Source organism: Populus alba, chromosome 1 (genome assembly GCF_005239225.2).
Source record: "Populus alba chromosome 1, ASM523922v2, whole genome shotgun sequence".
Classification (NCBI taxonomy): Eukaryota; Viridiplantae; Streptophyta; class Magnoliopsida; order Malpighiales; family Salicaceae; genus Populus; species Populus alba.
This window is the reverse complement of record NC_133284.1, coordinates 32,476,056-32,501,248: the sequence shown is the minus strand read 5'-3', so window position 1 is coordinate 32,501,248 and position 25,193 is coordinate 32,476,056. Positions and strand designations below refer to the sequence as shown.

Here is a 25,193-nt window from a genome sequence, read left to right as displayed (position 1 = left end):
AGAAAAAACAGGAGTGTCCAATTACTGGATTCAAAGCAGAACATTGGATTAGAAACCTCCATGGAAAGACAAACAGGAACCTCCTATTAAGTATCAAGGGAACTTCTCACCAGTCGAACTCTTGCGATGTAATGACATTTCTTCGAGCATCACCAGCTATCCTCCTCTGTTTCATTGGAAATAAAAGAATATAATTCCGCTGCATCCTGGTGTCTCCATATACTGATTCCTCTTTCAGTATCTCTAGTGCGCTTGAGGCAAGGAAGCAATACAATTAATAGGAGAGATGGAGAAGATGCCAACAAGAACAAGTAGAAATATCAGAGCACTTACGGCGTACTGTCTATGATGGGGGGCAATATCTTCTTGTCGAGGCCGTCGATGGCGGGTTAGGGTTTTTTGGAGCCATTTTTGAGAGATTGGTAGCCTTGAGGATAAGACATGTGGTTTGTCGTTTTGATGTTGCCGATTGCCATGACACTCGTGGCGGGAGGCTCTATCATCTAGGCCCAATGGTTTAAAGTCTTCGGTTTCAAATGTCAAGGCTCATAATATCCTGTGAATTTTTATCCTTTTTTATGTGCCTGTAATTCTCATACTCTTAGAACCAAGAAACCGATAAGCATAGCATATCCGATAAAGCATTGAATCATTGCAAAGTAATGGAGCTAGAAAAAACTTCAAAAAATTTCTTGGAACTCAAGCTTTCTTCACGGATAATTTTAGTTGGAAGGTGGGTGTTACCTGCAAAATAAATCTTTGATGCTTAAGTTAGTTTAGGGCTTTATATGCAAATAAATTGTATAAAGAGTGAATTAAAATGTAGTTTGTGTTGTTGAGATAAAAAAATCTTTTTTTTTTCTTTAGCATGTAATATATAGCTGGAAAAAATAAAAATAACTAGAAAAATATATTGATATATACAATTGAAAAAGTATTATTCATGAATAGTAAATTAAGGTGAGCTAGCTCGGTTGGGCCTAACCAAGGGAAAATAGAGAAAAAGAGGGAGGGGGGGAGAAGGGTGGCTTTGTTGAGTCACAGCCTAATTGAGACAAAATAACTCAATTGAATCATGTCCTAACCAAGCTTAGGGTGAGGCTTGGTTGGGCTACCCAATCGAGCTTGAGGCAAGTCTTAGTTAGGCTGCCTAACCAAGCTTAAACATATATTTTTTTTGTATTATCATTTGTCCCCTAAAATCTTGTGAATATACATGTTTCGATGACTTTAACTAGCTATAGAGAGGAAGAAAATACCTATAGTGTATGTTAGCATAAAAATATTACTTGTATGGGCATGCCCTTAAATGTTTGTTGGTTATTTGAATTCTTGAGAGCTATTGTCAATGCTTTGTAGAGAAAGATCCATTGTCTTTTTGGAGATAATAGTTGTAAGGACTTAGAGAAAGTTAGTTACAGGACCTAAAGACAATTGGTCATATGGACCTAGAGACTGTGGTCATAGGGGTTTAAAGAAAATTAGTCACGGGAACATGTAGAAAATTGGTTATGGGGACCTAACAACATAATGAAGATTAAAGGAGACTTCTCCATGGTGAAACAAAGGAATTTGTAAGTCGTTAAAGAGCATGTGAGGCCATAATAATTCAACAGCAGTATAAGTTAAATATCTATACTTAGATTCAGTTGAAGATCTAGTAATTATGGCCTGCTTCTTAGCACATCATGCAATAGGATTATTACCTAGAGGCCTTCGTGTTTGAAGACACGAAGATGCAAAATTTTTTATTCAAAAGATCATAAAGATACAATGTATGAAATTTTTTCTTATTTGATGTTTTACATCACAAGGATTATTTTTTGTTTGTTCAAATTATATCTCCTTCACGAATTCTTAAAGGTATCCTTTGGAGATCAATCTTTCTATATCATTCATGAGTACATGGAATTTTTCTGTGTTGTGTCCATGATCATGATGAAAGAGATAAAACTTATTGGGATTCCTTATGTATAAACCAATTTTCATTAAAGGTGGGTATTGCAGGAAGTTTTTTTTCCTTTATTGCATTCTACATACAATACGTGTCGTTGTAAGAGGTGTGGTCACAAGCTTAGAGAATGTCAAATGATCATGGATGTGCCTCTTGGTGCTTCTTTTAGATGCTTTCATTAAAAGTTAATGGCATGGTGTAGACTCTTTTTAAGTGTGGAAGTATGGTTAACCTTGTCTGGTCATGCTAGCTTCTTCCACCATAATGTAATTTTTTATCACGTGTTTAATGCTTAGAAGATTTTTGTTAATGAGTGTGTGTAACCTTTCCTATAAGGAATAATAGTAAACTCCATTGATTAGAGCTTTGGTGGCGATGGGCTTAAGTAGATCCTTCATGTTTAACATTTTTGCATTGAATCTCTAAAATTATGCTTTTGTGTTTTCATCATCTCGTTATATGATGACAAAGAGCTATGTTGTGATTTTTTTTTTTACGAGAATGTTGGTACTAAAACAAGAGATGTGCTTTACACAGAGATCGAAAATACCTAAGATGGAGCTAGGTTTAAGGCTACGATATTATAGCCTAACAGATCCAAGAAAAGTTGTAGGGAAAATCTTGCACATGGTGTCATTTTATATTGTCAATAACTTTAGGATGTTTTTGATGTTTTGTACATGCTCTCTCAGGTTTGTAAGGCTATCATAGCTATCTAAGTTGGCTTTAGTAGCAATAAAATCCTTGAAAAGATGAGTGTGTAACACTTTATAACAAAGTAGAGACTCTTTCATTTGATAGGAATGCTATGTAAAAGTTAGGATTGGTGTTATCTCATGCACATCATACCTAGGACTCTTATGGTAGGGAGCAAACGAGAAGACTGAGACTTAAAAGAAGATTTATGGAGATAGGCATATTGGTGGCTTGGATTCTCTAAGGAGTGTTGTCTCATTTGAAGAGTTGGGTTATGGTGCCTATTTGACATATTGTATTGTGTAGTTTCTTCCTGAAATTGTCATTGTCTTTGTGCACCTAGTATTGTGGGTTGAATTTCCTATTAGTTATACTAAAAAGAACAAAATTGTTCCTCTGTGGCACAAACAATAATGTTAACTACTTGCACTTGTTGGAAAAATTATTGGATATATATAGGAACTAGAGTCCATGTGGGGAGATAAGTTACTCTCGCATATATTAGAGTCTTGTTGGTCATGGAAAACTTTTTGTAGAAGTTGAAAGGCAATGAACAGGTTTTCATAAACGACGCTAGTGATGAAGTTGAGAAAAAACTTCAGAAAATCTTTGTTGAACCTGAGCTTTCTTCGCTGATGATTTTAGGTTGAAAAGTGGATGTTGCCTGTAAAATAAACCTCCTATGCTTAAGATAGTTTAGGGTTTTACATGCAAATAAATTGTATGGAGAGAATTGAAATGTAGTTTTTATGTTGTTGAGAAAAAAATCTTTCTTTTCTCTTGCTAAAACATGGAATATATAGCTAGAAAAACATAAAGCTTGAGCTCAGGGTTACAATTTTAATTTATTTTTCTATTCTGTGTTCCATTTGAGTTGATTTGTTATCCAACAAATATTAATTTTATAATTTATAATTGATGAATTTATTATTACACGCTCATGTATATTTATTTTCACCATAAATAAATGTATAATACTTTTACTCATTACTCATGTTTAATACGATAAAAAAAAAGGTCAATATCTAAGGTAACAATTTTTCTCACCTCTTTGCATTCATATATCACATGCTTGTTAGTCTTTTTAATTTTTTCTTATATTATTTTATTTTTGTAACATAAAAAGGTGATGGTCTTTTAAAATTCAATTGGTGAAGTTAAAGTTTAAGATGAATTATAATTTTTGTAAAGAAGTTGTATTATTAGTAAAATAAGGAGCAATATCTTTTTTCAAATTTTAGAACACACAAGATGTGTGCATAAAAATTATCATGTAAATGTTGTAGATTTTAAAAGGTTTTTATCCCACATTGGAAAAAATAAAACATTTATCTAGTGAATTTTGATATGGGATATGATATGGGGTAGTAACCAACAAGGAAAGGATAGTGGACTCGCGCAAAAACCTCTGATTCCCCCCACGCGTGAGGCAATGCCTCTCTGAACCTTTTGTCTCCAACAATAATTTGTTTTTGGCCCTTAAACTAAAGCCATAATTTTTTAAATACTTGGAATTAAATTTTTAACTGTCACAAAATCCTAACAACTTTTTTATTTTACAAACCTTTTTAACAACTATAACTCTTTAATTTCCTAACACCTCTTTTATTTTTTAACTATTGTAACAACTCTTTAATTTTTAAATTTATTTTATATCTAGTTGTTACATGTTAGTAACCTATATATACCATGCACTCTTACGATCAAAGTGTGCTAAAAAAACCATAGTTTTGTTTATATGTGTTTGCAAAGCTTGCTTATATTTTCTTTTGATCTTGGTTTAGTTGTTTGTGTAATCCTCGTTTTAGAGGAGAAACTTATTAAATCTTGAAGGATAGCCTTATGTTGAGAAAATATCATTAAGGACAGTGTTTATACGGGCCTTAAGTTATATTTTGTTTGTATTTTTCATTATATTTTATTACAACAATTTTAAGGATAATTTAGTAACATGAATGGCAACATTATTATCAATAACATTGCTACATCAGCAACATTGTTGTTAAGAACTTTGTCGCTGCCATCTCTCATGTCGCCAACTCTGCTGCTACTGCTACTATGTCATTAGCTAATTCATTCCCTGATATTTCAAAGATTGAGTTTTTTATTGGAGAAAACTTTAGAAAATGGCAAGAAAGGATCTTTAGTGTCCTTGTCATGCATGGAGTTGTTTGGGTTCTAACTAATCCCAAAACCCATGACAATGTTAAAGCATGGACATATGAGAATAAAGTTTGTAGACACTTCATTTTAAGCACTCTCTCCAATGAGTTATTTGATGTATATTGGAGCTATAAGAAAGCGAATGAGATATGGAGCAATATAGTGACAGAGTATACTGCTAAACATATAGGAAAACAAAAATTTATCATTAGAAAATTTTATCAATAAAAAATGGTGGATAACAAAGATATCTAAACTCAAATTAAAGAATATCATAAACTATTAGAGGACATGAAAGTTAAAAATATCAACCTTCATGAAGGATTCGTTGATGAATATTGATCGAAAAACTACTCAACTTATAGAGCGACTATAAGCAATAATTTAAGCATAAGCATAAATAATTATCTTTGATTGATCTTACCACATCATCATTGAAGACATAAATATAAAGGAGTTGTAAGCTACTAGGAAGAATGAGATGACCACCAAGGCAAACTTAGTAGAAAGGAGTTCACATAAAAAAAAAAAAAAAAAGGTATGAACATAAATTTAATAATAATAATAAGTCTATTGGTAACAATACCAATATGTTCAAACCCAAACCCAATCATTTTAAGAAAAAAGGAATATGTTTTGTGTGTGACAAACCTGGCCACCATGTACTTCAAAGCCAAAATAGAAATAGAAAGAGAAACAACAATCATCCTAAAACTAAGGTCACCTAGGTTAAAAGAGAAGACATCATTGTTGTGGTTGTTTCTCAAGTCAATATGGTGACCAATGAGAAAAATTGGGTGGTAAAATCTAGTGCTCCTAGGCATATATATGCAAATAAAGAATTCTTCTCCACATATACATCTTTTAAGGATGGAGAAGAAGTGGTCTACCTTGGAGACTTAAGAACTGCAAATATACTTGGAAAAGAAAAGGTCCTTTTGAAATTGACTTCGGGCAAAACATTGGCTTTGAATGAGGTGCTTCATGTTCCTAATATAAGAGCAAATTTGGTCTTTGTGACTTTGTTAGGAAAATTCAGGATCAAAGTATCATTTGAATCTAACAAGATTATAATGACTAGGAACAATGTATTTATGGGGAAAGGATTTTGTCACCATGGACTTTTTGTACTTAATGTTGTTAATGAAATGAATGAAAATGCATCTTCTTCTACTTACTTGCTTGACTCTATTGATTTATGGCATGTTAAATTAGGACATGCTAGTTTACCTTATCTTAAGAAAATTAATTCTCTCGGTTTAATTTATGGCTTAAATTCTTCATCTATGAATAAATATAAAATATGTATTGAAGCTAAAATTACTAAGAAAACATGTACATTTGTTAAAAGAGAAACTGAATTACATAGCTTAATACACACAAACTTAGAAGATTTAAAACAAACATGACTAGAGGATGTGAGAAATATTATGTAACCTTCATAGATGATTTTTTAAAATATACAAAACTTTATTTGCTTATAAGCAAAGATAAAGTTTATAACATGTTCTTATTATATAAAGCAGAAGTAGAAAATCAATTAAATAAAAAAAATCAAACGAGTTATATATGATAGAGGAGGTAAGTATGTTCTAATGAATGATTATTGTGAAAGGAAATGTATAATACATGAAGTTACTCCACCTTATTCACCTGAGTCTAATAAGGTAACTAAAAGAAAAAAATGTAACTTAAAAATAAATTATGATATTATGCTAGTTAGTTCTTCAACACCTGATAATTTATCTTTATGTCATTTATAAAATAGAATCCTTTATTAAAAAAAAAAAAAAGGCTGGTTTAACACCTTATAAATTATGGAAAGGTTATTCTCTTAAATGAAAATATCTTAAAGCATAGGGGTGTCCAGCTAAGGTTATATTGTCTGGACCAAAAAAGAGAAAGATAGGTTCAAAAACTTCTAATTGTATTTTTATTAGTTATATTGGTTTTTAGTTTTGAAGAGTGATGTGCTAGATTATAATACTTTTATTGAAACAAAAAATATAAAATTCTTTGAACACATTTATCCATTAAATGAAAAGATTTCTCATGCATCTGATAATGATAATAGAGTTGATAAAACTCATATTGAGAAAGTGAGTAAGAGTAAGAAACAAAGGAAAGAAACTTCTTTTGGAAATGATTTTTTTCACTTATCTTATAAATAAGGATCTAGTGAACTACTCTGAAGCTATATCTTCTTCTGAATTTTTTGTTTTTTGGAAAGAAGAAATTAAAGTTGAAATTGATTCGTTTTACATTAAAATGTGGATTATTTTGATACTTTTTCACTTGACTAGAATTTCTTCAATTTGAGTTTTAATTGCTTTAGTTTCTATTTATAACCTCTTTATACATCAAATGAATTTTAAAACTGTTTTTTTTTTAATGGTGATCTAAAAGAAGAGATATATATGTTACAACATAAAGGTTGTATAGTTCCTGGTCAAAATTATAAAGTTTGTAAGTTGAAAAAATCTTTATATAGCTTAAAACAAGCTCCTAAACATTATCATAAGAAATTTGATCAAGTTGTTTAAAATGATTTTTTTTCTTTTATTAGTGTGGATAAATATGTGTATACTAAGTCTATTGATAATGAATATGTGATCATTAGTTTATATATAGATGATATGCTTGTTTTTTGTACTAGCATGAATGTCGTCCAGAGCACTAAACGTTTCTTAGCCTTTAAATTCGATAAGAAAGATATGGATAAAGCTAGCGTAATATTGGGTGTTAAAAATATAAAGAGAGACAATGGTATAATGCTAACACAAGAACATTATGTAGAGAAACTTCTCAAAAAGTTTGGTCATTTTAATGTGACACCTATGAATACTTTTTATGATGCTAACACTCAATTAAATAAAAAACAAAGATGAAGTTGTTACTTAGCTCGAGTATGCTTGGATTATTAGGAGTTTGATACATCTAATGAACTTCACTCGATCTGATATCGCATACGTTGTGTGTTGAGTAGATATACACAAAATTCCAATCATTAGCATTGGACGACAATAGTTCAACTAATGAAATACTTGAGAGATGTCGTGGACTATGATATCCTATATATTCGATTTCTCATTGTATTAGAATGATACAATGATGTTAATTGGATTTTATATTCAGATTAAATTAAATCCACTAGAGGCTATATTGTTATTTTTTATAGTAGTTCAGTGTCTTGAAAATCATCCAAGCAAAGTTTAATTGCTCAATCCACCATGAAATCAGAATTTATAGCTTTCGAATCAATAGAAAATGAAGTTGATTGGTTGAGGAAATTTTTAATAATTTTGTAAGTTAAATCTCATTATTTGTATGATTTGGTTGATAGTCTAAAAAATATTAGTTTACATGCATTGCACTCAATATATAAAAATATTTCAATTTTTTTAAAAAAAATATATAGGGTATTGTTGTAAATTTCAATAGATTTTTATAATAATTAATAAATACTCTAAAAGGCGTGGGAAAAACGTTGTAACTTTCCCATTCTTACTTTCACTTTCACTTTACCATTCTGACTTTCACTTTCACTTTCCCATTCTTAATATGTTATATAATTATAATTTATTATATTATATTATAGAATTGTCTTCTTTTTTTTGTTTTTAATTTTTTTTAAAGAATTTTTTTGTTTGATTTAGTTTGTTAATGTTAATTTTTTTTTTATTTAGTTATCAGGATTTCATGATACGGATCCCGGGTTTGATAGGTTAACCTGATTTGATGAGTTAACGCTGATTTTTTTTCTTTTTAATTAATTTTTTTTGTTTAGTTTAGCTTGTTAATGTTAAATTTCTTTATATTTAATTATCAGACTTTCATGATACGTATCATGTGTTTGACGAGTTAACTTGGTTTGATGGGTTAACCCAGTTAGTTCTGGGTAAAATCGTCAATTTTTTTTTCTATTTAGTTATCAAACTTTCATGACGTGAATCCTAGGTTTGACGGGTTAACCCAGTTAATTCAAATTTTTTTCTTTTTCTTCATTAGTTTTTTTCTTCCTGTTGGTTTTTTTTCTTTATTTTTTTTTTAATTAATCTATTTAATTATCACACTTTTATGACACGATATCTTATAACAAGACCCACATTTAATGCTCTTGGGTCCGGTGTTGCAGTCAAGCTCACTTAAACTTAAATCATGTAAGTTTAATATTATTATTAATATTATAAATATTATTATTGGGTCAAGCATTGCAGCTAGACCCTAAGGCTTTTGGGTATATTTTTGCAAAAAAGACCTAACACTCTTAGATCTTAGCCTTTTTTGATATTTTTTATGCAAGAAAAAAGTAACCCATCGCGCATGCTTTTGTTTTTTTTTCTTTTCCTTTTCCTTTCCAAGTCTTTTACTGTGAACTGCATGATGCAGTCCACAGTGAAAAAACTTATGTCTTTAGTTTTTTTTTTTCTATAGTTTATTAATATTAAATTTTTTCTGTTTAATTATTAGGCTTTCATAACACAGATCCCAGGTTTAATGGTTTAACCCAATTGATTCAGACTTTTTTTCTTTTTCTTCCTGTGGGTTTTTTTCTCTTTGCTTTTTTCCTTTTTAATTAATCTTTTTTTTTTTAATTTAGTTCATTAATATTAAATATTTTTTCTGTTTAGTTATCACACTTTCATGACACGAATCTCAGGTTTGATGGGTTAACCTAATTTGGCGAGTCAACTTAGTTGATTCAGATTTTTTTTTCTTTTTTCTCATTAGTTTTTTTCTTCCGATTTTATCTTTTAATATTGTATGCAGTCCACAGTGAAAAGGCTGATGCCTTTAATTTATTTATTTTTTGCTTTTTTTTCTTTTTATGCCTTTCACTGTGGACTGCACAGTGCAGTCCATGGTGAAAAGACTAATGCCTTTTTTTTTTTTTAATTAAATTTTTATTGAGTTTGTTGATATTAAATGTTTTTCTATTTAGTTATCAAACTTTCATGACATGAATCTTAAGTTTGACGGGTTAACCTAGTTAATTTATATTATTTTTTCTTTTTCTTCATTAGTTTTTTTCTTCTTATAAGTTTTTTTCTTCTGTTATTTTTTCTTTTGAATTAATTTTTTTTATTTAATTTAGTTCATTAATATGATTTTTTTTTCCTATTTAGTTATTGGTTGATGCCTTCTAATTTAGTTATCTTAGGTTTGGCTAATTAAAGAATTTTTTTTTTCTTTTAGCTTTTTTTTTTTGTTTTTATGCCTTTGACTATGGATTGCACAGTGCAATCCATAGTAAAAAGGCTGATGCCTTTTGTTTATCTTGGTTTTTTTTCTTTTTAAGTAATTTTTTTCGTTTAATTTAGTTTTTCAATGTTCAATTTTTTTCTATTCGGTTATCAAACTTTCATGACACGGATTCCGAGTTTGACGGGTTAGTCCAATTAATTTTGGGTATCCTGTCAATTTTTTTTTCTATTTAGTTATCAAACTTTCACGACACGAATCCAAGGTTTGACGAATGAACCTGCTTTGAAGGGTTAACCCAATTAATTCAGATTTTTTTTTTGTTTTCTTCATTAATTTTTTTCTTTCTGTTGGTTTTTTTTCTTTGTTTTTTTTTTAATTAATCTATTTAATTATCATATTTTTATGACACGACCTTGAAACCAGACTTACATCCAAGGCTATTGGATCTGGTATTACATTCAAACCCACTTAAACTTGGGTTATGCAAGTTTAATGTTATTATTAATATTACTCTTAGGTCAAGTGTTACAGCTAAATCCAAGACTTTTGGGTATAGTTTTGTAGAAAGACTTAACACTTTTAAATCTTAAATTTTTTATATAAAAAAAAATACATGCGGCAGGTCATGTAATAGTACATTTATATTTTGTGTTAGATCCACATGTAAAATTAGGGTATTTAACAAGCGGACACGTGGAGCTATACGGCCAACCCAACCGATATCCGCTGCTATTCATGAAAAGGAGTCGGTGAAGGATAATTCTGTGTCCCTCGACTGCTCTAGGCTTTCTCAACCCTGTCCGTATCTTTCCCCTCCTTTAATTTTGGAGTCTTGGCATCAAATTTATGAGATGTATAAATCATAAAAAGCACAATCTATGCAGCTATGGTTTTGCTGGAGATCAGTGGTTCTAAGATGGAGAAAAAAATGGCGGCTGTGCCGTACCTAGATTTGTTATAGCTTTGCACAAAGTGGGTGTTCTCTGATTGTTCATTGCAAAAACTGGAAAAGCAAAATAACCAAAGCTCCAACCAATACATATATACTGGTTCAATTAGGACACACATATAAGCGTATGCAAATTGCAAGCTATGTACACAAGAATAAATAGAACTCACAGCCACAAGCTAGCGATGTTCCTCAAAAATTAATATTCTCAAGGAATTTTCTATCCTTTCGTGATGTCGTGATCACTTACACCGCAGTGGCACTTGATCTTTTGCAACAGTACCGTCATGTAGCAATCCTCCTCCGTTTCCTCAGCGGAAAAAAGCAAAAACTTCTCTGCATGGTGGAGTCTTCATCATCGTCATCTCCTGACTCAGGAGCTCTACTTCGCCTGAGACAATGAACTAGTACAAGCGATATGAGGAAGATGGAGAAGAAGCCAACGAGAACAAGCATCAGTATTCCACCATGTAAGGCAAAATACTTATCATTTGACAAAGGAGGCTCTCTTTGTTCTTGCGGTGCATAAATTGGGACCATGGCTGGTGATGGAGAGAGTTGTGGTTTTGGGGATACCCATGGAGTTTTCATATCTTATAGCACCGATTCTTCTCTGTGAAGGGCACATATGAAATGTTTGACTTCTCTGCTACAAACCCAACTACTTAAGGAAACGTGATTTGTTTTCTACTATATTACTGGTTTTATAACGCCATTCTACCTAAGTAACAAAACTTATCTAGTTCCTGCTCCCACGGGAGTTCCTTGAAGGGAGGGAGGGGGTGATTGACATGGTCTTGTTCTTTTTGTCGCCATCCTCTCGCTGTCTGGTGTGTTGCTTTTAGACGGAGAAATTCGACTGTCATTGTATTCACCGTTTCTTATGGCTCCAGATAAATCTACAGTCATGGACAGCAGGGACTGTAGATTGGTCCGGAGTTACCTCAAAGCCCATAGAGTTGCTGGTGCGGATCCATGAAAATTTCAACATTTGCATCATGGATTGCAGTTCCCTCATGTTTTCGGTGCAAGTGAGCCCCCTTTTTCTTTTTACCCGATGCGATGCAGATAAGATAAGATGGGAATTCTATGGGTATTGTAGCAGGTTCCTCTTTTTTTCTTTGAGAAATGAGAGGGTTTTTAAAATGTCTAAATATTTAATTTAAACAATTTATAATTTCAAAGTATTTTTTTATTAAATTATGTATTAACTAGTACTATTTTCTTAATGATATTAAGAATGTAGTCACTTACATTCATATGGTCCTGTTTGCACTGTAATCTAACTGGGTTTTCGAGTTTTTTTTTATTTTTATGTGTTAATAATAAAAAAAATTTAAAATATATTTTGATATATTTCTAACCAAAAAATATATTAAAAATAATAATAATAATAATAATAATAATAATAATAAAAAGCTTTCATTAACATGACAGTAAAGTTGTAACTCAGAAAGTAAATTTATTTAACCACCAAATCTATTTTTAAAATTACAATCATGGACATCTCACATTAAATCCAATTTTCTAAAGCTAAAATATCCGAAGGTCACTTGTACGAGCGTTGTGTTATGCAATTTCCATGTTTTATATATTGTTTAGTGATGTGTTTGAGATTACGGTAATAATTATATTTTTAAAATATTTTTAATTTAAAAATATGTTAAAATAATATTATTTATTTATTTTTTAAAAATTATTTTTAATATTATTATATTAATATAAAAATATTAAAAAATATATTAATTTAAAAAAAAAATAATATTTTTTTAAAAAAATATTTTTAAAAAGTAAAAATAAACAACACCACAAGACATGGCGTACAATAGTCACATGTAAAATGAACGTGCTGAGAATATTTGGCGTGGCCCATTTATATGATGCTTGTCAGATGCTGTCTCCAATAATCTCCGGTTTCCAATTATTAATTTATGGTTTGTTAATTTGTTTACTCGGGATAAACTTAAAAAAAAAAAAAAAATTAATTATCCCTCTTACAAGCGACGAGATAGTGGTAGATCTCTTTGATCTTCAGCTTACTACTTAGTGACTAGTTAAACAATCTTCTCTTAGTTCCAAAAAAATGTAAAATTACATTTCAATATATATTTTTCGATGTTAATATTCTATTTATTTTTATATTTTTAAAATATTTTTAAAAAATTTTAAAATTATTTTTTAAAAAATTAATATTTTTTCCAATATTTTCAAATAATTTTTAAGTATTAATATCAAAAATAACTTTAAAAAATTAAAAAATATATTTAAATATATATTTAAATAAAAAATAATTTAAAAAAACAACTATAATTATATTTTCAATTATCTCAAATTCTTAAAATGTGTTTATTATTTTTTATTTAAACGGTGATGATCAACTTCTATGTATTAGGATTAAATTTATTTTTATATCTTGATAAAAAATAAAAATAAAAGTCGTCAAATCTTGACTAAATGATTTATGAGAATTAAACCTCTCAAAGATTTATGAAAATAATCCAATGAGGGGACAATTCCACCGTCTTTTAAATCTTTATCAATAATAATATTTCAGACATATTCTAGTACATTTTATCGCGCAATGGGCCAGCTAATTTTTTTTAAAATGAAAAAAGGAATGCTATGACATAGACGTTTTTTTTTTTTTTTTTTTTTTAACTTGAATTCTTACCGTTATTAATTAAATCATATAAGAATTAATTTAATATAAATTGATTTGTTTAATAAGTTTTTTTTTTTAAAAAAAAAAAAAAAAAAAACATTAAAGACTTGGGCTTGGAAAGGCTGGGCTCGGAGTCAAGCTCGTGTACCTTTGTGGTAGGTTGCTTCCCATGTCATGTGCAAGCGTCCAAAGTTTTCTCCCATGACAAAATTACTGGTTTTGCGCTTTTCATCAAATTACTGGACATAATTTTTCACCAATAATTATATAAAAACTGTACCTTCAGCCTTCTAATGTGAATCAAAATAAAATTTTGATTTAAAGTTTTTAGATATAAAATTTTAAATTCATATCTCCCAAACCTCATCATATATTTTTTTTTTTTCTGATTTTAATATTTTTGCATTTCTTTTAAGGAGAGCTTTGATTTATCATGGTATTGACCAATTTCATAGATTTATCCCATCCATGGAAGATTTTATTCTTGTTCGATCAACTCTCTTTCGATATCTTTTTAATATTTCTCCAATTTGTATGTCCCTTTTCTTTTATATTTTTTAATCTTCAATCTAATTGAAAGAAACTCATATAAGATCAATAATTATAATCTTTGTTACATCTTGGTTTTCAATAATTAACCAGTTTAATCATATATCCACGTAGATTATTCATCTGAATGACTTTTATATTTTTTAATTTTCAATCTAATTTAATCTTTGTTCATCTACACACACACAAAGAACATAGCATACACGATTAAATTTAACATCTTAATTCAATAATAATAATATAAAAAAAATATACAAAAAAAAATAATCAATGGACTGTATAACAATTCCTTTAATTTACACACGTTTATGGCTGATCTTTCCTCTTACTTGAATTGATTGATTTCAGCGACTTGTCTCATCTAATCTCGTTTGCTTATGATGACATCAACCACAGCCTCATGCAAGAAACCTCAGTTGCTTATCTATCATCCACTGCCTCATGCAAAAAGCCGAGCTGTTGGGATAAAAATCTATCTGATTTTGCATTTTAATAATATTTTTATAAAAAAAATTGAATTTTTTTTCAAATTAATATATTTTTGGTATTTTAAATTATTTTGATGTGCTGATATTCAAAAATAATTTCAAAAAAAAATATTATTTTGCTAAATGTATAAGTGAAAAACAATTTAAAAAAAATTATAACCACACTCCCAAACAGGCTATTTTCTAACACCTATTCTGCCGCAAGTTTTTTATTTTTAAATAAAAAAAAATATACATGCTTTTAACATAAAACAAATTATAAGTATATTTTGAAAAACTCATGTGAACATTTTATTAAATAAATTAAGAATTAATTATATAAAAAATAAAAATATATATATTAATGATTATTAAAAAATAAATTAGAAAAATTATTAGATGGATGTAAATCAAGATATTTGATCTCATAACATGAAATATTTACTCGATTATGTTTATCGAATATCAAAATCAAATTTTTATTCAATCAAATGATAATAAAAACATAAACACTCATGAGATTGATTGAATAAAACAAAAGAGAAAAAAACAATATTATGCAAAATTGCACACATTATAAATATCATATAAAAATAAATATTTTTTTATTTTTAAAAATAGATTTGATCTAAATAAAACATAAAAAATATTTATAGATGAAACGAAATAATATCTTAAAAAATAAAACACATGCAAAATAACTAAGAAAAAACCTCTAGTAAAAAAAAGTTAATTAAGCAAAAAAAAAATAATAGAGAATGAAAATTAAATGAAACATTAATTAAAAAATATTTTAAAAGGAAAAGATATATTAAAAAAGGCGTCAATGAAAAAAAAAAGACAATGATAATCTAGGTGTCCCAAACATGTTTCAAATAAATAAGAAAAATAAACGACTCGGGTTATAGCCCAAATATTTTGAAAAACATTAATGTTGAAACATGAGATTGTAAAGGAAAATGAGTAAAAAATCAACGTCTACATTCATTAACTTTTAAAACACATGACAGGGGTCATTAGACTAAAAGCGTAAAGGAAAATGAGTAAAAAATCAATGTCTACATTCATTAACTTTTAAAACACGTGACAGGGGTCATTAGACTAAAAACACCATAAATAAATAAAAATAAATCACAAAACCCAATTCCCTAACAAATCATACGCTGAAGGATTAAACCAGAAAAAAAAAAAGTCAATTACAAGAAAATATCTTAAACAAAAAAATTACAATTAAAAAAATGAGAGTGAAAATGAAAATAAAAAATAAATTAAAGGACAACCGATTTTTTTTATTGGAGGGTTAATTTAAAAGGAGAAACAACTTTAACAAAGAAAAAAATTAAAAGAATAAGGACCATATTAGAAAAACTAATACATTATGAGCTTTGATTGAATGATGAAATTGAAAGCCAATAAAACTTTAACAAAAGAGCTAGAGAAAAAAAAATTAGAAATCAAAAGAACAAGAACCAAATAGAAAGAAATAATATACAAGAAATTTTAATTGAATGAGTAAATTGAAAAAAAAAAACAAAAATTCATAAAAGGGTTAAGAATAAAAATAAAAAATCAAAATAATAAGAATTAAAATTCAAATACTAAAAAAATAGGGACTAAAGTGTGCTTTTGGGGAGGGGGGAGAGAGAAAGAAAAGAAAAGAGAAAAAACAACCACTGGCAATGGACTGACCATCAATTGCCTACACATATCGTACAAATTGATAGATGGTGGGTTAGTGAGATCAGTTTGATTGATGAACATAATATGTAATTTGATTTAAATAAACTTGTATGGAGTTAATATTGTCTAGATGAATGACTTGTTAGATTGTTAATGAAATGTTGGATGAAACCCAATTGTTACATAAAAATAGTAAATTGTGTTTATGATTTAGATCATTAAATTAATAAATGCCTAACAATTTTGAAGGATAAAGATAAAGATTGTATAACCTGAGAAGAATGCATGAAAGGGTAAATGATTTAGGAAATTTAAATACTAATAAGAAGGATGATCTCTATGATGAGAAAGATGATGTTATAACATAAAGAATGACGTAAAAATAACAAAAAAGGATTAGATGCATGACTATTTTAGAAAGTCTAGTAAAGTACAAGTAAGGTTGTATTATATTGATTTTTGTATAGAAAGCTTTGTGATTATTGTGATAATATAATAAAGTGAATATAAAAAATAATTTAAATGACTTGCGTGGCATAACTTGGGGATGTTTTAGGGACAACCTTTTTTGATTCCTGGAGAGGAACTGTTATAAGAATATATGATATAAAAAGAACAAATAGATAAATGTCACTAACAACATAAATAATGGTTGTTTAAAATGGTTAAAAATATGTATATGATGTGTTTGATCATGTGTTACTAGAGTATATGTTACACAATTTGAAATTGTCCTCAGTGTGCATGTATGAGATTATAAAATATGTATCTAATAATATGTTTGTAATATGATTAAAATTGACTTGATAGTAAATGTGATTAAAAAAAATAAAATTGTGGTTGTATTAGTGGTATAATGATGTTCCATTGGCAACGATAGTGACCATGTGTTGAAATGTGACTGCCAACCATGTTATTTAACACAAAAAGAGCAAGAAAAATTATAGCTAAAATTATAAAGTTATAAGAAGAGAATTTGCTTCAAACCTGGATATACAAGGAAAATAAATGTATTAATTTTTCAATCATGTGATGTAATGGAGCATTAAACTGAAAGGTGAATGTAATGGAGCATTAAACTGAAAGGTGAAGTAAACTTTGAATATGTTTTGACTCGATAGGGTGCAAATATGTTAACGACAAGGTAATGATGCTAATATAACATGACAAGTCAAAAAAGGTGATAATGTAACTGAACTCAAGTGTTACAAGACAAGTCAGTTGTTAAATGAACAAGAGTATAAAAAACAAGAAATTTAAATTGTTGAGTGTAAAAGTTAAATCACTAAAAAGTACATGATATTATTTCTATTTATAAGGGAATGAGTCTTCGTGATGTTTCTTTTTATATTGATAATGTTGCGCATTTATTTGTTGGATGACATGATGAGTATATAGAAATATACCTATATAAATCTGACGTGAAGGGTTCGAATAATGGAAATAATGCAAGTAGCAAAATTAAGAAAGGTTAAGTTAATGAGTGTGACATATGTATATGTTAATAAAAAATGATGCATAAACTAAGTTTTTGATTATCAAATTATAATTGATTTTGAATATTATATATATTGACTGCTTAAGAACTGGAAAATAGAAATTATTATAAACACTATTTTTGCAGGTAGTTCGATTATTTATACTCTAGTTTAATGAAGAAAGATCAAAGTGTAAGGAATAAATTATAATAATCTTGTTTTTTTTTTTTAAAAAAAATTACCTTGATATTTCGAGTTCAAAGATTAAAGAAGTTATTTTATATGTAGAAATTACGGGGTGTTGCATGGAAGGACTTAATAAGTATGATTTGTAAAGTTTGAGGACTAAAGTAAATATTTCATGAGAACTTTGAAACCATTTTCAATTTATGATATTTTTTCTATTTTGATCCTCTATCTTTTAATTTTGTCATTAATCAATAAAATTCAATTGTTTTTTAATTTAACCTAAAAAAGAAACACGTGAAACAAAGTTTAAGGATAAAAATAAAATAAAAAAATTAAACAGTGAGTCTATAATAAAATATGAGAGGGTGAATAATGCACGGGGTATTTATGCCACAATTTTAGAGTTTTATAACAGTACAATGAGTTTAGAGTTTATACTGTTTTTGTAGTTTCTGAAACTATAGGGGACGATATATATTTATGTCTAGAGCTAGGGATATATCTGTAATTACGTCGAAAATGTGGATTCCTAAACAGTGGCGAGCCATGGCTGGTCTTCTGTGAGTCGCGCGAAGCAGAAGATCCCTACCAACTCTCTCTCCCTGCAAATCAAAACCAAAATTAGCACCACCCGAGTAGGCACAAGCAGAATCCCTCTCTTTCTCCGTAAATCCGTAAACGCTACGTCGTTTCGATCTGTAAGTCATAGCTATTTCAATTCCGTGCTTATACATTGCTATGCCTTTATGACTTTAATTTTTTATTGTGAGTTTCCAGATTTTTAGCTAATTAATTGAGTTACTTGTGCCAATCTGTAATTAGGGAGTGATAAACTAACACCTGTAGCAGGTTATCGTAATTTTTTTTTTTTTGAATTTTAGATCCTGTGTGAAGAAACTAGGCTTGATGATTCTGTATTCTTTTTTGCTAGGTAGTGAAGATTTTGCATCATAGTAATTGGGCTTTGCTTAAAGGTCCATGTCTGTGCCAAACGAGGATAACATGTCTCCTCATATGCAGGTATTCATTTTTCTTGAAAAAAACTCACGCGATATTTTTTTACTGAATTAGACCATTCTTTTATCGGTGATTTTAATGTCAGGGTAATCTGTCAGTGATTATTTTACGAGTTCTTGTTAAATACAAGATATTGTGTCTGAAGAGCTGTGTTATTATTGATGGGATTTGATCGTTGCGTCTTTCTTTTGTTCCAAGTGAAATTCTATACAGAGACGCTGCTGGTACAATTGTCTGGTTGTTAATAGTTAATACTCGCGATCGTGTGATAATGTGAGACCGTAGAGGCATATAATACATCGCACCGTCGTGATTGCAATGCAGCTTTGCGTTATATTGCTCCTTGTTGAAAACGATTCCTAGTTAAACCTTTATAAGAAATGGAAGGAAGGAACTTATGGTGTAAGTTGAATTCTCACCATTCTCTGTGGAGAATTATTTAGTTAAAACAATGGAGGAATAAGATGTGGTTGTCTCCCGGTTAAAGATGTTGAGATTTATTCCCTCCTGCTCTGTTTGTTCTTTGCTAAGGAATCATGTGTTCCCCTGGAAATGAACCGTCCATGACCTATCACTCTTACCGCTTATATGGCTCTTCTCAAATGTTCTTTCTGACATGCCGTTTCTTATAAAATTCTAGTCTATGTTTTTGATGGTTGTGATGTTTTTATCACAGCTTTCATCCCATTTTTTTGGGGATCTCCTCGATTCCATTATTGTTGATGTTGCCTCTGAGTGTCATCGGGTGGCAAGACTGGGTCTTGATCGCAATTTGGAGGAAGAGGAAGAAGAATTGAGGTTGTCAGCACAAGCTCGTGTTACAGTAGCTAATCCTAGTAATAGTGGTGAAACCAATGGCAAGTATGTGGTAGACATTTTCGGACAAACTCATCCGTGTGTTGCAAATGAAGTTTTTGACTGCATGAATTGCGGGAGACCAATTGTGGCTGGAAGATTTGCTCCTCATCTGGAGAAGTGCATGGGAAAGGTGAGCCTTTGACTGCTAACATGCTTGGCTATCTTATTATTATTTTTTATTTTAACTTTTCTTTCTCATGTCATGGTTCGGTATAATATCTGGCAAGTATCTTGGCCAGTATTGCGCTTACAAGAATTCTCCAATTTTCACTCTATGAAAACCTTTTTTTATGCTTAAGATGTTTGTATTGGATTTCTGTTTTACACATTGATGTGCTTTGCGTCTTCCATTCAGGGTAGGAAGGCTCGTTCCAAGGCCACAAGAAGTAGCACAGCCGCACAGAACCGGTACTCACGAGGCAGTCCTGTTTCCGCATCCTCCCCTTATTCAAATTCCACCAGCACAAACAGGTTATTGAATGGAACATACAGTCACACAGTCGAAGAGTACTCAAATGGAACATGTGAAGGGCCCTGAATAAAGATACAGGCTGACTTCAAGACATGTAGCAACTGCAATTAATGAGGGTTGTTTTGTTTTCTTAAAATTAAAATCAAAAGACTTCACGGCACAATCTGTCTGTAAATATTGCAAATTAATCCCTTTTTTGAAAGTTCGATTATGGAATGAGAGCAAAACCTCCTGCTGCAGTTGAATGTTGATACATCTCACTTGTATTTATTTTCCCTGCTCATCCTTATATTTAAAGGGCAGCTTCTATGCCAACAAGACATGAAAGTTCAATCTTCATATACCGTACTGAATAATTTGAAGAAATTTGGGAAAAGGAGAGAAGGTATTGGGCTAAAGCAAGGTATCAAAGAAGTGCTGACCACGTTAAGCTCCTGCATTTAATGCCCTTTTACGGATTTCATTTCTCAACTCAAAACGTCCAACAGTGAACATCAATTGAAGTGGGATATGAAGTTTCCTCAGTGAGGAAAAAATTCCGTTGCCGGGACTTGAAGGTCAGACCCGAATATCCTGACCAACTAAACGGCAATGGATTCATGTTATAGTTGTCCCAGCTAAGAATAATATTATATTATATTAAATCAACTGAATATTCCATGTTTGATTGGGAATTTATACATCTTCACTCGATCCTTTCAAGGTGTTAACAGTTCGAAGAAGTAGTTACACTTGTGTCACCAGTGTAATTGTGCTTTATGAGGTTTAGATTCGAAGGCCCATAGGATGGAAGGTTGGAACGCTACGTGATCTTCTTACTGATCATTGATCAAGCTATTGTTCTGTTGTGTGTTCATTTTTCTTTTTCAAAAGCTATGGTTCTTCTGTAAAAATATGTTGTGAAAACACGGGCAAGACGTCGGTTTCTTTAACATGCAGTGTATGCTTGCTATTTCAAAATCTTTTGTGTCGTGCAGTGTGCAATGGCAAGATTTTGTCCAGGGAAGTGATTTTCCTCACCCCATCACATGGGCATCAGCGAGTACTATCGATCAATGCAAATGCACTAAGCCGGGACGATGATTTCAAAAATCAAAACCAAAATGGAAAATGGTAAAGAGCAACGATAACCCTGCGGACAGGGGGAGTGTTTCGAGCTCCACCCGGAGTTCTAAAATATATAAAGACAGATTATGTTGCTTTTGTTTGAGACTTTTGAGAGTGTAACTGAGAATTCAAACCAAAACAAGTTTTCATGTCTCAGATCACAGTTTTAAAATGGTTCATGCAATGCTTCCAAGCATAATTCATCTACATACAAGAAGGTAAATGGATGAGACGAGAAGAAACTCGTGTATCATAAGAAAAACTTCATGTACAGATATGGAAGCAGTTCGAAATAAACCCCTCCATTTATTGGCAAAAACAGCACTCGATGATCAAAAGAGTAGGAGATGCGACTCAATATGGACTTCAAGTCCTATCACCTATGGAAAAACATAAACCATTTTGAATTTGTACAAAAACCACCCGGTAAACAGAACTCATGGTTAGTCAAACAGCTCCCAGTCCTGAGTTAGTTTTGTGGCAGATTGTAGTGGAACAGGGGAGCTCAGGCTTCCAACTCCAGACGCAAATGTCTCCCATTTAGTAGTCACCGATACTGCGTTGCTGTTATGGCTAAACGATTTAGAGTTTCTCGCTTTCAAATTCTCGAGTGTGTCCACAAAGCTCTGGATTCGACGAACCTGCCATGAAAATCCGAAATTAAATATCATCGTTCTGACACAGAACTGCACTGAACAACATATTTGTCGTTATGTTTTGATCTGAATAGAAGCGATTCCATTGGTTAAGGACTTTAATTTCTTTAAAAAGAAAAACGTGAACATCAAGGTCATCACCCTGGCAGCCTAAGGCATCATGAGTCATCCTGAAGCAATGGCCACGCGAGGATTAAATAGTGCTCATGGGAAATAATTAAGAGGCCATTCTGGGTGAAAAAACCTCGCCTGTTTCCTACAAATAATGACATCTGAGGACCTCTTGCATACACTTTCTTTTCAAGTGTGGAGACAACAATTTTTCATCAGCAAGCACTATTCTATCTACTCTTCTCAAATCTCTTTCTCTCTTTTTATTTAGATGGAGTGGGAAAGCATGATTAATGAAATATGAAACTGACAACTCCTTATAAACAGTTGAAATAGCCCATTAATCAGGACCACCATAGGCTCCAGCTTATACCTAAGCTGTGTTCAATCATATAATTCCACTTTCTAGCATTGTTTTACCTATATTATTAGATCACTTTAAGCTTTTAGGCACGTGAAGAGCAAGAATCTTTCAAGACCACGCTGAAACCTGACTTGGGAAATTTCAACAAATCATAAATTCAAGATATGTTCCCTCGTGCTTTTGAACGAACTAAAGGAAGATAATCATGGAAATACCGCAAGCAAAGGAAAAAGTTTTGCAAGCAGGGAAGGCATTATAAATAACCTCAATCTTTCTCTGCACTTTCGCTTGTCCATCTGCCTCAATTGAATCCAATTTAAGCAATTGTATCATAAGCAATTCTGTTAAGACAGAAAATTCTTTTTCTGCAATCTTGGTCCCACTGCGAATATTTGTCTCTAATGCAACAACCTAAGAAATCATCAGCACAGTGATAACCAATAAGTTCTCTGATTTGTCATCAAGGAAGGCTTTAACTTTTATCTCAATGTGAAAGCAGCTAACCTTCTCGCAAAGTTTATCAACCTCTGCCCTCACTCTGGCAACAGCTTCATAGGCTTTTAATGTATCCTGATTTCTCTTCATCTCCTCAAGCTTCCTCTCTTTGCTGGCTGGATCCTCAAAAAGTATCACCTTTGACATGTCTTTTACACCTACCATGTGCAGATATTCATCATTCTCCTTTTCTTTGCCTTTAAACAATAGCCTCTGCTCCTTAGACTCCAGACCAGTCTCGTGGGCAAGGACTTTTTTCAAATCCCCTTCAATTCAACCAAATACAGCAATTAAGCATCAACTTGCGAAGGTAGAATAAGGGACAGCAAAATATTGCAACCAGTACCCTCACTGAAACCCAGCAGCCAGTCTAACACATATTAGGCAATGAGGGTAAACTCAGCCAACGTCATGGACAATCAAATTGCATGCAAGAAGGAGAGGAAACACAAAATGAACGTTCGAAAACAAATGATCATGATCAACGTACGTCCCCATAAAGCTAACTTAAGAAAAATTAATTTTTAAGCATGACTTTTGTCCGTTGGATAAATATGCAGTGCATATTGAAATAGAAACAAAAGCCAAAAGGCTTGTTCGATGACAAAAAAAGAAGAAGAAGAAGCATTACACAAAAATGCTAAGAAATGTCAAAATCTATTGCCAAGCATGACTAGACCCATTCAAATTAAACTCAAAACAATCACTATATGAAAAACTAGGACCAACCACAGTTTTGGCTCTGACCCAACGAATCAACAGCAAAGTCGACCCCGGAAGGGAGAAATGAGATTCTAGCATTTTATCCAATGGGATCAAACCAAAGAAAGCAAATTTCAAGCGTAATTAATCAGTGACAAAAGATTACCAAAAGTGGATTGAGCAGGGACAGCAATATCATAGTGACATAAGCCATGAGAGACCTTGATCTTGATCATAGGCCCAGAAGAGCCATCCCCAACATCCATCTTTTGAACAAGCATGCCACCAGGCCTAAGTTCCCAGTGTATCTCCCTGTAGTTGGACTCCCTTGTCTCTGTGCTTTTTGAAATTGATTTTTTCATGGTCAAGAAATGGAGTCAAGAATCACATAGAAGTACAGAATTTGAAGAAAAGTGAAAAAGGTAGAAGTTGGGTTGTGAGAGGGTTGTCACTGTAGTAGCAAATCAAGATTATTGACTAAGCAAACAAAAAAAAAAAGCCCTTTAAGACAGAGACTTGTCAGCGCTCAGCAGACTTTAGAGCTTAGCAGTTGGTCGGTTTCTCTCAATAACTTGTACTAAGAGAAAGTTGGTCCAGTTCAGGACCATGACATTCTCTATTTTCAGTGCGTTCAAATATCTTCATCAAGATTGACACTACATAAGGTAAAAGTAATGGCGAAGTCTTCAAAAATACTCGAAATCTTATATAACCCAAATATATTTTCCTGTTTCTTTAGAATTTTGACAATACAAGATAGTTAATCAATGATAAGGACAATAGTTAATAAAAGTTGGAAACAACTTTTGAGATTTAACAGAGCTCAGTGTAATAGGAAATTACTAAATTAAAAATCTATTATTTTGCTTCATCAAAGGCACATTATTAATTATTAAAATAAATCTAAATCAAGAAAGAAATTGCCAAATTAAAAGGTAAATATAAACAGCAAACTATAAGCAAAAAAAAAAAAAATTACTTAACCATGAAGGATAACCCAATTGATCAGATATTAAGTTTGCTCTCCAATGATCATGAGTTTGAATCCTCTTAAAACTATTGAAAATTTACATGATTGTTAATTTCAAGGTATATTAGATTAGTCGAGATATATACAAACTGATCAGGAAACCTATGTTAATAATAATAAATAAATAAAAAGCTACTTGATAGACTTTTTATTTGATAGTAATGAAATACTAGGGACTACTTTGAAATATATATATATATATATATATACAAACCCTCTAATTTCTTAAAAATTCAGAGTTAGAAAACGTAAAATTGAAACTTTATATTCATATACAATATTTATCTATTTAAAAAATGAAAAAAAAAATAATTTTTCAGTTTTTCAAAAATACTGAATTTTGAAAACACCCTACAATTTCTCTACACAAGTTTTGACTGATTTTTTAA

General features: G+C 30.8%; 2 protein-coding genes across 3 annotated transcripts; one reads left to right on the top strand and one right to left on the bottom strand.

Annotated features, from left to right (window-relative positions):
• The first annotated feature begins 18,506 nt into the window (after positions 1–18,506).
• LOC118055564 (SAGA-associated factor 11) lies at positions 18,507–20,592 on the top strand. 2 transcript variants are annotated; one of them, XM_035067525.2, is made up of 4 exons: positions 18,507–18,690; positions 18,928–19,012; positions 19,686–19,997; positions 20,223–20,592. In XM_035067525.2, exons 2-4 carry the CDS (start codon positions 18,971–18,973, stop codon positions 20,403–20,405), a joined length of 537 nt encoding a protein of 178 aa, XP_034923416.1. In that variant the 5' UTR covers positions 18,507–18,690; positions 18,928–18,970; the 3' UTR covers positions 20,406–20,592. The 2 variants fall into 2 exon arrangements, with proteins under 2 accessions (XP_034923416.1, XP_034923414.1); XM_035067523.2 differs by having other exon boundaries at positions 18,924–19,012.
• Positions 20,593–21,673: 1,081 nt separating this feature from the next.
• On the bottom strand, positions 21,674–24,392 carry LOC118055563 (BAG family molecular chaperone regulator 4). Its single transcript, XM_035067522.2, has 4 exons — positions 23,941–24,392; positions 23,082–23,338; positions 22,842–22,988; positions 21,674–22,087 (listed from the first exon to the last, which is right to left on the bottom strand). Exons 1-4 carry the CDS (start codon positions 24,134–24,136, stop codon positions 21,890–21,892), a joined length of 798 nt encoding a protein of 265 aa, XP_034923413.1. The 5' UTR covers positions 24,137–24,392; the 3' UTR covers positions 21,674–21,889.
• Between the last annotated feature and the right edge of the window lie 801 nt (positions 24,393–25,193).

Coding starts and splice junctions, on each gene's coding strand:
- LOC118055564 (XM_035067525.2), top strand. CDS start 18,971: ATGTCTGTGCCAAACGAGGATAACATGTCTCCTCATATGCAG. Junction 19,013..19,685: donor ACATGTCTCCTCATATGCAG/GTATTCATTTTT, acceptor TTTTTATCACAG/CTTTCATCCCATTTTTTTGG. Junction 19,998..20,222: donor TGGAGAAGTGCATGGGAAAG/GTGAGCCTTTGA, acceptor TCTTCCATTCAG/GGTAGGAAGGCTCGTTCCAA.
- LOC118055563 (XM_035067522.2), bottom strand. CDS start 24,136: ATGAAAAAATCAATTTCAAAAAGCACAGAGACAAGGGAGTCCAACTAC. Junction 23,339..23,940: donor CCCTGCTCAATCCACTTTTG/GTAATCTTTTGT, acceptor GTTGAATTGAAG/GGGATTTGAAAAAAGTCCTT. Junction 22,088..22,841: donor AAGTGCAGAGAAAGATTGAG/GTTATTTATAAT, acceptor TTTTCATGGCAG/GTTCGTCGAATCCAGAGCTT.